General features: G+C 40.3%; 1 protein-coding gene across 4 annotated transcripts in view; it reads left to right on the forward strand.

Moving 5' to 3' along the window:
* The window catches only part of LOC127623024 (RNA-binding protein Musashi homolog 1), a 39,695-nt gene that overhangs the window by 21,837 nt on the left and 2,114 nt on the right, over positions 1-15,744 (forward strand). For 2 of the 4 annotated variants that reach the window (XM_052097240.1, XM_052097248.1), the window contains 7 exons: positions 3,951-3,999; positions 8,397-8,479; positions 8,854-8,971; positions 10,225-10,305; positions 11,558-11,614; positions 14,580-14,639; positions 14,945-15,099. In XM_052097240.1, coding sequence (XP_051953200.1) covers positions 3,951-3,999; positions 8,397-8,479; positions 8,854-8,971; positions 10,225-10,305; positions 11,558-11,614; positions 14,580-14,639; positions 14,945-15,099 — 603 coding nt within the window. The remainder of the gene's footprint in view (positions 1-3,950; positions 4,000-8,396; positions 8,480-8,853; positions 8,972-10,224; positions 10,306-11,557; positions 11,615-14,579; positions 14,640-14,944; positions 15,100-15,744) is intronic. The other 2 variants (XM_052097244.1, XM_052097254.1) reach the window with 1 other exon arrangement.

Below are 15,744 nucleotides of genomic sequence, written 5' to 3' on the forward strand. Positions count from 1 at the left end.
GACAGCGGCCCATCCACACTAAGAGTGTTTGACCTTTCCCATGGTCGTTTAACCAGGTGGCACCCAAAAGCACCTCACGGTCACATAAATACAGCCTGGCACGTGACCCTCGAGGGCTTCGACTGGTGCCGTTCTGCCAATAGATACTCTCTCACACACACAAATGATATTATAGTCAAGAGGAAAAAGCTGTCAGCAGTTTGGTCAGAAAACGTGGACTCAGATTTAGAAAAGAGAAAGTTATGAATCGCTTCACAATGCTCGTGTTTACAGATCGTGTGGAGTTCCATCAAATGGTTTAGTTGCATAATAAATAAAGCGAGATTATATCCATGTGTGAACTCAGGCCTGTGTTTTCAACCTCTGGACACTGTAACTCTGTATTGGACAAACCAGATATCTACCTGTTTTCTGAACATAACTTTGGGGTTGTTTGGGAAATCGTTTTGAAAACAGCCATTATTTTAGCACATTTTTCTGAGTGACTATTATGGCGCAATAGTTATACTCTTCACCTTTAAAGCCAAAAGCAAAGTTCACATTAGACGCAAGTGCTATGCTTCTGTGAACAGGAAACGTGATGCAAATTTGGTCTTCAGCAGTGTGCTCAAGCACTGGACGCATGCGGCACGATTTTTCTAACCTGTGCGTACTTATGCGCCTGGAATTATTTGCACAAATTAGTGTGTCCACAAGGTGGCGACACTCACAGCTGAGCCGTTGGTGTCACAAAGATGCGCTTGAAGAACATATAATTGTTGCTAAAAATCAGGAGATGAATATGAAAGTGACAGTGGATGTGCACGTCAAGAATGCGTGTTTGAGGAGGTCAGGAAAAACTGGTATTACCCCAGTCTAAAGTAATATAAAGACATCTTTATAGGGACTGAAGATAAACTGTCCAGTCTCTCATAACAGTCGTAGCGTGCATGCACCAAACGCCAACGTATGTGTGGCACAGTCAATTGAAGTATACTTTGAATAGACTGTAAACAGATGCTAAGCGTTCGCGTCAAAACCAAAGTACCGTATACTTTGGGCTTAACCCTTGTGCGACCTTCGGGACGTTTTTGTCTTTTTCATTTTAGTTTTTTCGATCATTTTGGCTGTTAATGCCAATGGCATACATTTTGCCAAAGGTGTGTATTTTTGGGAGAATTTTGAAATTTCAACCTCAGTTCCTATAATACATCTATAATACACTGAGTACACTAAATAGTCACACTCAGGACCTTCAGGACAAAAATTTCCCCATTGAAACCCATTAAAACTGCAATATTTGATCCCAGTGCCATTAAAGCATAAAATCATGAATTCTATCATATTATACTTTCATTCAGGAACCCTGGCTTCAAAAATGTAAATTGTTTTATATTTTCCACCAGATGGCGCCATTTTTACCATGTTTTAGCCTATGGAGCAAATACATGCTTTTTCCCTATTCTCTCTTTACTGTATTATAGAGCACTGCAGCCCAATTGAATAAACGATGCAGCTAAAATTGTGGATGTGTAGGTATAGATGTTAGAGTGTGTGTGTGTGTGTGTGTGTGAGCGTGTATTTATCACTTTGTGGGGACCAAATGTCCCCATAAGTATAGTAAAACCCAAACTTTTGACTATGTCGGTACATTTTGTCGGTCCCCATGAGGAAAACAGCTTATAAATCACACTAAATTATGTTTTTTGAAAATGTAAAAATGCAGAAAGTTTTCTGTGAGGGTTAGGTTTAGGGGTAGGGTTAGGTTTAGGGGATAGAATATAAAGTTTGTACAGTATAAAAACCATTATGTCTATGGAAAGTCCCCATAACACATGGAAACACTACTGTGTGTGTTAAAAACAACAGTGGCGTTATGTAAACAAACTGGGATTTTAAGGGTTAAAATCCTGAAAAAGCATGAATATTTGGTAGTTATGATCAGGACTGATGTTGGTTAAAAAATGAAAGTCAGTGAAAATGGAAAACAATATTAATATATCGTATTTTTATGGAAGTATTTTGACACAGATATTTTTGTCCTCTAAGGACCACTGAGTAACTTTGCTTTATTGATGCACAAGGGTTAAACGTGATTTATAGTCAAGCTTTAACACAGTTCTAGTAAGTAAAGCTTAATTTAAGCTTAATTTTAACTTCAACTTTTAAAACAGTGTTTTCAAAGTACTCCACAGAAAGAGAATCAAATTGAATGAAAAGAATATGAAAATAAATAGAATACAACACATAGAGTATTAAAAAAATGATTAAATGAAATAGAAAAGAGAATTTAAGTTCTGAGGAGAACATATTATACTATACTTTCTGGTGTTAAAGATATCACGGCAGTAAACACATTTGCTACTTTAAATGGGTAGAAGACGGTCATTTGTAGAAAACTAGAACCGATCGAAATAAAAGAGTACCAAAAATAAAACTCTTTTTATTCTGTAAAAAGGTTGTTTTCATTAACATAAGTAATGCAATTAGTTCACATGAACTAACAATAAACAATATATAATCAATAGGGTTTTGATCATCTTTTAATAAATGTACATAAATCAAAATGAATAAACACTGTAAAGAACTTATTGTTAATTGTTAGTTCATGATGCCTAAAGCATTAACCAATGTTAGTGAATAGTTACGGGAAAAAAACACGAGAGTGACAAAAAGTATTTAGTTCCAGTAATAGTAGCTATTATTCAACTCTTTGTCTCTCTCTCTCTCTCTCTCTCTCTCTCTCTCTGTTCTGTTCATAAAAAGTGAGAGAATGGGAGAAGGGGGTAAATTCTTCTAATTGAAATTCTTGATGCAGTCTCCATGGGAATAGTAAACTTTAGAGAGGGTTTGAAGAGAAAGGGGGAACAGGACAGAAAGTTTTCGAAAAGACGCACACACACACACACACACACACACACACACACTGAAAGAGGGAGTGAACGGAATGAGAGCTTGCAGGAATCAGGCTATTTGTATACGTTAGGGCCAATGAACATCGATGTTTGTTTAATGAAATTAGCGAGGGTTATGTTTACATGTTCCACTGTCATTGTATGTCCTGTTGTACTTGATTCTGAATATTGCAAAATCTGAGAAGAATAAATACTCATATAGACGTTCCACAGAGAACTTTTAATATTATTAATATTCTTTAGAAAACTCTCTATGTATTGTAGCTTAAAAAGAGTCATTGTGCTGCTTTGAACTGGTGGGTCGGGACCCAAGAATGGGTCTGTTCTGATAGGGTCGCAGAAAGCAGAGAAAATCAAAGCTTATATGCAAATGAATGCAATTCAAATAAACATATATTCATGCATAGTTGGAAGGATAGCAAAAATAAATAGGGCTATGAGCTATTCAGGAGAAAATAAAGCTTTTGACATAACTCCCCCAACCTTTTGACATCAAAGGTCCAATCAAACCCTCAAATTCAGAAACTAGCCAGATTAGACAGATCCCAAAATGTGGACCGGTTGCATGGCATAAATGTGAAATGCTATTTTGGTATTGCGTTGGGTTGTCACTCGATGTTTAATGTGAAATCTGGTTCCTGAAACAAAACCAGCTGAGAACCACTGCGTTAAAGGACCCAGAAACCAATATTGTGATATGAAGAACCTCAAATGTTACATCAATAACTTTAAAATCTCCAAAAGAACCATAACGCAACTCCATAGGGGGTTAATGGGGTCTAAAATAAAGACCCTTTATTTTTCAGTGTTTTACCTCCTGTTTGCAGCTATCGGTCTCTCCTCTTTTATCTCACCCCTTTCTTTCCCTCCCATCCATATTCTCTTTCTTCTCTTTCTCTGTCCATCTCTCTCCCTCTCCGTTCCCCCTCCCCACTCGGCCTCTCCATCTGCTACCCCTCTCTGTTTTTCTGGAGCTTCACAATAGAGCCTCATGCTGTGTAATGGCTTCAAGTGTCTCATCCCTCTCTTTTGTGTGCGTGTGTGTTTTGTCCGCAGGTTGATGACGCCATGCTAATGTTTGACAAAACCACCAACAGGCACAGAGGTAAGGCGGCGTTTGGGCACGCACACGCAAATGCACACACACTCCTCTCATTCAAAGCCTCGTTGAGTCATTTAATTATACAACAACAGTCAAGTGTCTACATGCTCTTACAGACATTGAGGAACTGCTGTTACAAGGTCTTTTCTTCTCCAACCAGAGGCTAATTTTATTGCTTAAAAGTTGCTTTTTAATAACTCAGGAGGCTCAAAAGTGTCAACTTAGCCTCAGAGGAGATTTGTGGTCGACCGATATATTGCCAAGGCCGATAATCAGCTGATACGTTTTTCTGTTTCACCAATCGCCTTCTTGCATGGGAAGGAGCCGTCTGAACATGTAAACGACCAATCACCGTTCGTTTTGTTGTTACTTGCCATGGTGTTACTACAATAAAAGACCGACTTACAACAATGTCTTATTTAATTGTCTTGCACATCAGAGCTCATAATGTTTAAAGTGCTCCCATGATTCATTCTCTCTCTCTCTCTCTCTCTCTCTCTCTCTCCTCAACAGTTTTTAACTCAACTTTTAACTGTCTTGACTAGTGATATATTATAATGTATTATTATGATACTGTAAAGGGGTTTAGACGGGCAAGGAGGAGGCGATATAAATAATACTTTAATGAGAAACTTAAACAAAAGATACAAACACACACATGATGGACAGCTGCCCGTAAACAATCTCTCTCTCCCGCACCATCCTCCGCTGTCGGCCTTTATCCCTCTCTGAGGCTTGATTAGCCTGATAAGGGACCGGGTGTGTAGAATCACCACCTGGCCCCACCCTCCGCCCTGCCACATTCCTCCCTCATTCTCTCAGGCTGGGGAGCCCCCGTCATGACGTACACCCCCCGTCTGCCAGCAGGTCATCCCCGTCTACCTGGATGAGGGAGGGGACAAGGGGAGGAAAACAGAAATAATTAAAATAGGGGGGCTACTTCCTGTAACATCGTAGTACCCCCCCCCAAAAAAACACTGTAAAATTTAAAAGAGAGGGAAAAAGCAAATGCGGAGCAGCAGTGAGAGAGAGACTCGCCGGTTCTCTGATACACCGTCGCATGGTCCTCGATCACTCCTCCACCCTCTCAGGTGGACCGCTCCTCCCCAGGCGGACCGGAGTCAGAACCATGACCCCCGGCGGACAGAACGCCCCTCTGCGTTCCCGGCGACCCGTGGGGACACTCCTCCGCCCCTGGCAGCGGCCCTACCGCTCCAGGCGGTCGGGGAGTCACTTCCCTCCTCCCCTCGCGGACGGCAGTCTCATTTCGACCTCTCCGTGTTTCTGGGGGATGGCAGGGCTCTCCTCCGCCCATGGCAGCGGCTCCATCGCTCCAGGCAGTCGGGGAGTCCAGTCCCCACTCGCCTCGCGGAAGGCGGCCGTTCACCGCGTCCGGGCGGTCAGGCTACTCCATCCCCCGGCGGATGCCAGTGTTCTCCCGGATGGACGGCAGTGTCGAGGACTCCGCGACGGGCATCCCTCCTCCTTCCCTGATTTCGGATGAGCAAGAAGCGAAACATGCCGAATGGTCTGCGATATGCTAAAGTGAGCCGCCGCGTTATGCAGAACGGACCACAAAACGGTGCCACAATATGCAGCGACACCCGCTCAACAACTTTTAGATCACCCAACTCATTTGCGATATTTCTTTTTCTTACCGTCTCTTCTTTTTCTCTTCTCGTCTCTTCTCTTCTTATCTCTTCTTTTACTAGGGACAGTTATTACTCAAATGGTGTTCTTTCATAACTCTGGAGACTTATCAACATTGTCTCAGTAATGTCTTGGAGAAACTATTGATAATAAAGAAATCTCATTTCTGATTTTTCTTTCTTGTCTCATCTATGCTCTTTTCATCTAATCTCTTCTCGGATAATCAATTGATAAATTAAAGAGGTCTAATTTGTCAGGGCGTGCTGAGCAACCAAATTGGCCCGGTTGCTAGGGAGGGTAGAGTCACATGGGGTAACCTCCTTGTGGTCACGATTAAATGGTTCTCGCTCTCAATGGGGCGCGTGGTGAGTTGTGTGTGGATCGCAGAGAGTAGCATAAGCCTCCACATGCTGTGAGTCTCTGTGGTGTCATACACAACAAGCCATGTGATAAGATGCACGGACTGACAGTCTCAGAAGCGGAGACAACTGAGGACCTACTGCGGGCCTACTGAGGACCTACCGCGCCACCACGCGGACCTACTAAGTAGTGAGAATTGGGCATTCCAAATTAGGGAGAAAAATGGGATAAAAAAAAAAACAGGTCTAATTTGTGATATTTGTTTTCTACGGCTTATATTCTCATTCTCTTCTCTTTTCTTTCCCATCTTGTCTCGTTTTGTCTCTTCTCATTTCATCTCATGTCGTCTCTTGTTTTTTCTCTGCACTTCTCATCTTGTCTCTTCTCTTCTCGTTTACTAAAGGAAGTCTTCATTGCTCTGGAAGCTTCAACTTTGTCTCAGATGTTTCTTCTCAAATTCTTTAGATGTAAAAATTGTCAATTTTCAATCAGCGCAAATAGTCTCTAAAATTACACCCCATTGAATCTATTTGCAGCCTAGGAGAAAGTAGTAAAGAGATCTTGTTTGGGATATTTCTTACTATTTCCGACGACTTCTCTTCTGATCTCGTTCTGTCTCGTCTAAAGGAAAAATGGAATTGCACAAATGTTATTATTTCATAGCTAAGGACTATTAATGGATATCAGCATTGTCTCAGATGTTTCTCCTAGATTAATTACAAGTAAAAGCACAAAAATCTCTATTTACTCTCAATTAAATCTCACTGCCGTCTAAAAGAAACAATTGAGATAAAGAGATCTCATATTACTTCTCTCATTTTCTCTCTGTTAAGAGGCATTGGTGAAGATTATGCAGGGTACGTACGAGAGGTTTCGTTTAGGTGAGCAGGTTTGTAGTTCAGAGGTTAAGTCGTCTTCCACCTGAGCAAGGAAAGCAGGTGGGCGGAGCTTGTGGTTTTGTCTGAGCGAGAGTGACAGAAGTGTGGGCGGAACTTTAAAGAATGTTCCTCCAGTATGACAGGTAAGCTCAGCAGGTGAGGGCGAAATCTCCTGGGAGAAAAGAGCTGAGGACATGAACAGGTGTAAACAACAAAAGTGAATAGAGAGAATGAGAGAGCAGACAAAGCGGAAAAGTGGTGCCAGGATTCAATTGGACAAGACAAACATGTTCTATACTGCATGTTCGCCTTTGGCTTGCTCACTGGGGGTCTAGAGACAAATAATATTTTTTTTAAGACATAATCTACAATCACGTTTTTCATCAAACACAATTACGAATGTAAGACATTACAGCTTAATTTTCTGTTACAGCATAAATTTCTGTAAATATAGCGAATAATAGCTAAGTACATTGTATGTCTTTGACAATTTATGTTGGTGTTGCTTATATGCCACATTTTCACTTATACTAATATACCATAAACCGAACATACAATTTCCTATCTTTATTTAGAGGAGGTTATTATCTTCCAAACGAGCCTACACACAAGGTAATCGGATATAGAGATCATTAGATAATCCACATGAAGCACAATGTCGCCAGGAGATGGCGCCAAATACATGACACAGACTCAATGATGACTCAAATGACACAGAATGAAACTCATACTGACAAATCTCATTACTAAAATCATGTCTTCATGCTATGCAAACCTTTAGTCATTGTTGTGTTTGCATGTGTAATTAGATTTTAAATAAAATTATTATGTATTATTTGTATTGCCAGGTACACAGAGAAGTTTTTGGACGCTATGATAGATTATTTTTGTAATCTCGTAACTTTTGATTGCTTTGTCATATCAACACAAAGTTTTCTCAGATACAGATGACATGATTAGAAACTAATCAAAAGCAGTTTTTCAGAGCCACCATATTTACACAAATAAGAAAGTATATTTTTGTATCAGTTTTTTGTGGTTTTTCAACAGTTTCTTAGTCTGAGAGTCTCAAAATGTTTAATAAGCTATATCATTAAAACATTTGAAAAGTTGTGTTTACAATGATACCAAACACTTGACCCTCCTTGTTTTTTGTTTAGGTTTTTGTTGAGTTATAAGCCTTTAATTTTGGGTATCCCGTTGAAACAGGAAATCTTTAAAAACTCCTTCAGAGCTTAAAGGGCCAGAAAGGGATTTCAGAGCTTATTTTTGTTACCCCCGTTGGCAAATTTTCTTATTGAAACATTTAATGAGGTATGACAATGACAACGGGGTAAGAAAAATCTGCTTAATTTAAGAAAACAAGTCTTAAATCTTAAGATTCTCAAGTTAATGTATTTTGTTTTAAGAATATTTACAGGTAGATATTTGTACGGAAGACAAGACAAGAGGAGAAAATAATGTTTGAAAGTATCGTTTGATTTAGATGTCGTGCATTTGTCTGCTCTGCAGGTTTCGGCTTTGTGACCTTTGAGAATGAAGATGTGGTTGAAAAGGTCTGCGAGATCCACTTTCATGAGATCAACAACAAGATGGTGAGTGTGTCCCTGCTTTTGAAAGAGTGTGTGTGTGTGTGTGTGTGTGTGTGTGTGTGTGTTTTTTGTCAAAAACTTGAAATGAATATATTTTGAAATGAAATCTGAACAATTGTGGTTATAACATCTATAATCAAATCATTATAAAATGCAAAACTAGCTGTAAATAATGCACAATATATAATACAATAATAAATACTCTGCTAGAAAACATCTTACTTTATTGGAAAACATCACATTTTATAGTATACAGAGTATAACATAAAAACAGGCATTTTTGCCCCCATATTTCTAACATCTAGGACATTTTTAATATTTAGCATCACATTCAGTAGCATTTTTTAGGTGATGATTGTCTGTGGCTTCCTTTGAAGGTTGAATGCAAAAAGGCACAGCCAAAGGAAGTGATGTCACCGACAGGTACGGCACGGGGTCGCTCCAGGGTGATGCCCTATGGCATGGATGCATTCATGCTGGGAATCGGCATGCTGGGTGAGTTGACATCTAGAGTGAAAGGATGATTCGTCTCTGTGAACTCAAAAAACAGAGTTAACACTGGATCAGTGGAGAGTTTCAGTTGTCTGATGAGAGTTTGGCGCCACCTGCGGTTTACAAAAGGGAGCTGCTTATTAAGTGTGTGTGTGTGTGTGTGTGTGTGTGTGTGTGTGTGTGTGTGTGTGTGTGTGCAAACAGTATCTGAATGAAAACAGGAAAGAAAACTTTTAACATATTTTTATCAATATATTTAAAGGTATAGTTCACCCAAAAATTTAAATTCGGTCATAAATTAGTCACCCTCATGTTGTTCCATACCTTAATGACTTTCTTTCTTCTTTGGAACACAGAAGGAGATGTTTGGCAGAATGTTAGCCTCAGTCACTATTCATTTTCATTAAGTGGCAAAACGATGTAATGAAAGTGGATGGTGACTGAGGCCATGTCCACGCTTAAACATTTACATTTGAAATGACCTCTCACCTCTCACCCACACTAAAATGGCATTTTCGTCCAACGAAAATACTCCACCACTTTCAATAACAGCATACTTTGGCAAACGGTGATGTTAGGCTTTGTTCATACTGCAAGGACATTTTTTTTCCCTTCAGTCTGATATTTTTTGCTAGCACATCCACATTATTTGTCATAGTAACAATGCAAACTTGCATATATTTTCCATGCGTGAAGTTTAGCAGTGGATGTTTTGCCATTGATTATATTTGTCATGTGGGCAGTCTCCAAGTAATGAACACATTCGCCACAGACAACGGCTAAAACATGGGAGAAGTGGCATATGCAGTATTGGTTGCTGTTTGGGTTTGCAACTGTCCCCTTTTAGCCAGGGCATCCCACATTTTGGCCAAAATGACGACGGGACGTCCCATAGGCCTATTGTTCTGTATTTCAGCAGGCAGCAAAATGTCCCATGACATCTAGCTTGCTAGAATGGTTGGAGGGCAAGATGCTTGAATTGAACCCCCATTCTGTATTAATGCACCAAATATTTAATACCTTATCGCATTTTGGCGGCTTGCAATCGATGTTGGTTACCGCACTTTAGCGTATATTTTTGGGTATCATTCTGCCTCCTTTTAGGGTTTTGGTTTCCAGTATTAGCATATAAGTTTTGCTGGTAAGCAACATGGCTTTGCTGGCCCACCAGCTAAACCAGCAAAATGAATACCTATAAATGTCAGTTCTGTTACAGAAGAATTGTAAAAATGACACTGTATTTCTTCATTTTTAAGGTTACCCAGGTTTCCAAGCCACTACCTATGCCAGCCGTGGCTACACTGGAATTACACCGGGATACACCTACCAGTTTCCCGGTAAGCCCAACTTCCTGTGTCAATACTAGTTAATACTAGCTCTCATTCATTCAGTGGATTAATATGGGTTAAAACAGTTCAGTGAGCCAGTCACCTGCGCCATGACAAAATGGGATGCACAAATGATTAAAACAATAACCCTTAGAAACTGATAATTGCTCATTTGATTGAAACGCTTGTTAAAATACATTGCGTGTAGATTTCAGAGGATGGCACGCCGCAAAAACCACCTTCTTAGTCAATATTTTCTGTCTTGTTTTTCAGTAAAAATATTTAAACTTTCTTAAAGGAGCAACCCTCTTTAAAATTTCTCATTAAAACATTTTTACTCGTGAAGAAGTATGTTTACAATCACGAGCACTTACACAAGATGAGGACTTTATAATCTTATAAAAGCCGTTTTATTCTACATGGAGAGGGTCCACACATGGGGGCGGCCATGTTAAAATCACATGACCAGTCAAATACTACTTGCTTTATATCAGTAACTGATATATTGAAATAAACATTGTTTTTGAACAGCTTTTTGAATATGCCCCCCTGTCTGCTGCTGATTGAACAAACATATTGTCCCGCCCCATCTCACACCACTGGTTGTGTTAGGTTGTTGTGTTGTGCTGATGGGCCACTCGAACAAACAGAGGATCTTTAAAGTGTTTACAGTATTCAAGGCCATTAACCTACAAATGACATTCTTATAGTTGTCTCTGCATATTAAGCTGGGATGCAAGAAAGTATTTAAACATCAAGAAAGTAACACTTCAGCTTTAAGATCATTTTTAGTAGAAGGTTTTTTATTTTTCAGTGGAACAGCATGTTTTTTTGGAATATAATATAACCAGTTATTTCAGAAGCAATTATTTCACTCTGTCCTTAATACTAACCTTCATTTGGCTCCATATTTAACACTATACGACCAGCACTCTAATGACATCCCCTCGTTTCTCTTCTCTTCCCTGTGCGTTTTGTTCCTTGTGTCCTTCTGCACCTCAATCTATCACTTCTTTCCTCGTGTGTTGCAGCTACACCTGGCTGTAAGTTGCTTCCCTGTGTGTGTTTCTGTGCACATTCATGTGTGTTTCCCTCTTTTTAAAGACTCCTTTCATGGTGCACTTGTGTTTGTGTTTGCGTAGATAGGACAACATGTGTAAAAACACTGTGTGTGTGTGTGTGTGTGTGTGTGTGTGTGTGTGTGTTTTTTTTTTTACTTGGTGTGTATTCACAAACCTCTCTTGTGCCGTTTCTGTTCTAGAATTCCATTTAGAGCGGGCCCCCCTTCTGACCTCCTCACACCATCCTGAGATCACAGGTTTGTCGCTCCTCTGGCTTTACAAGCAGCTCTCTGTGTGTGCACGCATAAACACACATACCTGCACACAAACACATGAACACATGTACACAAACGCACTGAGTCAATGTTTTTCCCCTTATCTCAGTAGAAACTCTTAAGAATCAAAGGAAGGCCTTGTCCACACTGAACCGTTTTTGTTTGAAAACTACGCTTTCATCGTTTTTCAGTGTATGCGGTAATGCTGTTTTCGTTGCAGGAAAAAGCTGTTAAAGCGGAATCAATGCATTTTCATAGACTTTTTTCCAGTGTATTCGGCAATGGAGGACGACTTTTTAAACGGTTTGTTTTCGGTGGAGGAAAATCAGTCCAGTCATAAAAACGTTCAAATGCTGAATGTCACGGAATTTGACATATTTGGGATAAAATGAACGTATCGCGGCATTTTGTGGTCCATTATGCATAACGCGCCGGCTCATTTTTGCTTATCGCGGCCCGCTCGGTCCTCCCGATGGCCAGTCCGGCCCCTGATCGGCCCCAAAGTGTGTCGGCCCACCGGGAAAATGCCCGGTATGCCAGATTACCAGTCCAGCCCTGCATGAGAGGCGTAAACATAGCGAAAATAAAAACGTATTCTTTGTCTTTTGAAAACTCATTATTCAGTTTCCCAACATCATTGTTTTCCAAATTATGTGGTAATGTGGAGTGTTTTTGAAACGCCCCCGTTTTTTCAATGGAGGAAAATGCCATTCCAGTGTGAATGAGAGACATAAACGTAAAAACATATCGGTTTTCGTTTCAAACTCAGTTTTCAGTTTCCTCACTTCATCGTTTTACAAGTATGCGGTAATGGAGAGTGTTTTCGAAACGCCCCGTTTGTGCCGGAGGGAAGTCACGTTTCAGTGTGGATGAGAGGCAGAAACGTGCCTTACTCCGGAGCAACCTGGAGTAAGGCACTTAAATCCAGGTTGCTCCGGGGGGATTGTCCCTGTAATAAGTGCACTGTACGTCGCTTTGGATAAAAGCATCTGCCAAATGAATAAATGTAAATGGAAACGTAGTGATATTAATGCTTTTCAACTAGAAACGTGGATTTGGCCACAAGGTGTGTTGTGTTCGTTTTTAATTCAGAAGAACTTGAAGTAATGGATATAATTAGATACTGTATTCAATCAGTTTAAGGTGCTGTTGTGAGTGATTTTTACGAATACCGCACATAAAATGTCCCGATTACCTGACAGATATCACTGAAATAGGTGTCCTGAGAAATCACACCTGACTCTGTGACAGCCCTAAACTTTGTAAACAATATAACAATAAAACATTTAGCGGAGCAGCCGACAGAAAAACGAGCCAGTCATGTGTTCGGGTTCGCCGACATGTGATTTACACTTTTAAAGACAGCGTGAAACGGCATTCACAATGCATTTAACATCCGTAATGTTAGACTAAACATTCAGTGGAAATAATAGAAGATGGGACTTGATTATATCCACCAGTATTTAATTGGTTCATGAAATATAACAATAAAAGCATAATAAGACCAGCAACATTTATTAAGAAAGTAAATAGAGCCCATTTTGATGTAACGCTGACTTTTAGAGAGCAAAAAATTATTGATATATTTAAAAAAAAGATTTTGAAGAATTATATGAAATATATTATATACTGTATATTAAATCGGATAAAGAACAAAAACTAATTGGAAACACTTTACAAAATGGTTATGCTTATTAACATTAGTTAATGGATTAGGTGTCAAGAGCTTACAATTAACAATCTTTTTTACAGCATTGTGGCAGGGCGGAGGGCGGGGCCGGGTCGTGATCATACTCACCCGGTCCCGTATTAGGCTAATCAGACCTCTTTCCCTGGGGGAGGGCGTGCTTTAAGCCTAGTCTGCCGGCAGGTCATCCCCATCTACCTGGACAAGGGAGGGGACAAGGGGAGGGAAACAGAAATAATTTAAATGGGGGGGTACTTCCTGTAACAGTGTAGTACCCCCCAAAAAAACACTAAAATTTAAAAGAGAGGGAAAAGGCCAACGCAGAGCGACAGTGAGAGAGAGAGAGGAGAGAGAGATGAAAAAAAAAACTCTTACTGGCCAGTTCTCCGATATGCCGTAGTTTGTTCCTTGGCCACTCCTCCACCCTCTATCGGACGACAGCCGCGCCTCTCCGGGTGGATCAGAGGCAGACCTCCAGCCCCTGGCGGACGGTCTCGGGGAACAGAAGTGGTCTCCCCCGCCCCTGGCAGCGGTTCTCCCGCTCCAGGCGGTCGGCAGTGAGCCCCTCCCCGCTCGCGGTCGGCGTTCTTAAACCCTGCCGCGTTTCAGCGGCTGGTAGGGAACTCCTCCACTCCTGGCAGCGGCCCTGACCGCTCCAGGCGGTCGGTTAGGAGCCCCTTCTCCCCTCGCGGTCGGGGGCCAACGTCCTCTTTCAGGCGGCTGGGCTCCTCGTCCCCCGGCAGATGGCCGCGGCTGCTCCGTTTGGGTGGACGGTAGTGGCGAGAACTCTACTACGGCGTATCCCTCCTCCTTCCCGGGCTTCGGCACCAGTGTAAAGGGATCAATGGAAAGGAGGAGGCGAGAACCGGCTTTTCAATATAAATAATAGTTTAATGATAAACTTAAAAGACAACATAAACACACACATGACGGACATGTCCGTAAATGATCTCTCTCTCCCGCACAATCCTCTGCAGTCGACCTTTATCCCTCACGGTAGGCTTGATTAGCCTAATACGGGACCAGGTGTGTACTCCCTGCCACAAATATATATATATATATATATATATATATATATATATATATATATATATATATATATATATATATATTTTTTTTTTTTTTCTTATTGTTCTACGTTTTATATGTTTATAGTGTATTAACTAATTATTGCTGAATTGATTTGCAAAATTTAAACCTACGTAAAAACAACAACAACAACAACAACAGGATATAATGGATTTTGTGTGTGTTCTGCAGCCATTCCACTGACAGCCTATGGACCAATGGCAGCGGCCGCAGCTGCAGCGGTTGTCAGAGGTACAGAACCATTGATCATGATTATATGTTTAAAGTTGTATTTTTACTTAAAGACAATGCGTGTTAAACCTCAGTAGACACTTAATTCCCCCGCTGTCTATTATGTTTTATACCTTCCAAAAGTATTTACATTTAAATATCAGTGCATTAGACTTTCCACTGAGTCAGTTCCTAATTTATACTCTTAGATGTGCCATATAAATCAATTTGGCTTGAGTTTAAGTTAGTTTAGCATCGTTAAGGTATTTATTATACGCTTCCTTCTTAATGTTGTAAAAGCACATTTGAATGACATTTTGTCATAGGCTCTAACCCCTCACGTACAGCTGGCTTCCTGGGCACCAGCAGTCCTGGGCCAATGGCAGAACTGTATGCAGCAGCCAATCAGGATTCAGGACTCAGCGGCTATATCAGTGCGGCAAGCCCCGCCCCCAGCACAGGGTTCGGACATGGACTCGGGGTAGGTAGAATCGGACATAAACACACATGTTTATAATCAGCTGCAACAAACAGAAATCACATTTACATTTATACACTTACAGGGGAAATCTATGTGGCAAGGAATTGCACTGAGATAAACATTAAAATGCAAACTGTTTTGAAAGTATAACCACAAAATCTTAACATTATATGTGCTAAAATGAGACTAATATGGTCAAATCGCTTACCAACTTTGCCCATGCAAAGTTATGCTATTTATATAATTATATTATTATATAATTTATGCTATTTATATTAACCCTTAAACGCATACCTCTGGTCTTTAGAGACCCGGGACCTCATTCCAGCCCCTCTCCCTCAAACATTTTTTGGAGTTGTGCCCACACCTCTTTAGTAATCCTCAATCTATCTCTTATAAATAGTGTAAGACACAAATTAATAATTTAAAAAACACAAAATAAAAATTAATAATGTAATAATAATAAAGTACCAAAAGTGTATAGTGTCTCTAGAGCCTCAAGGTATGTAAGAGTGTCGTTTTTTTTTTTTTTTGCACTTCCATAAATTATATTTGTTATAATTATTTCATATCTATTTAAGTTTGCTATCACATGACATCTATTTCTTTGTGTATAACGAGAGAAATGAGTACTATATACATACA

Source organism: Xyrauchen texanus, chromosome 3 (genome assembly GCF_025860055.1).
Source record: "Xyrauchen texanus isolate HMW12.3.18 chromosome 3, RBS_HiC_50CHRs, whole genome shotgun sequence".
In the NCBI taxonomy this organism is placed as follows: Eukaryota; Metazoa; Chordata; class Actinopteri; order Cypriniformes; family Catostomidae; genus Xyrauchen; species Xyrauchen texanus.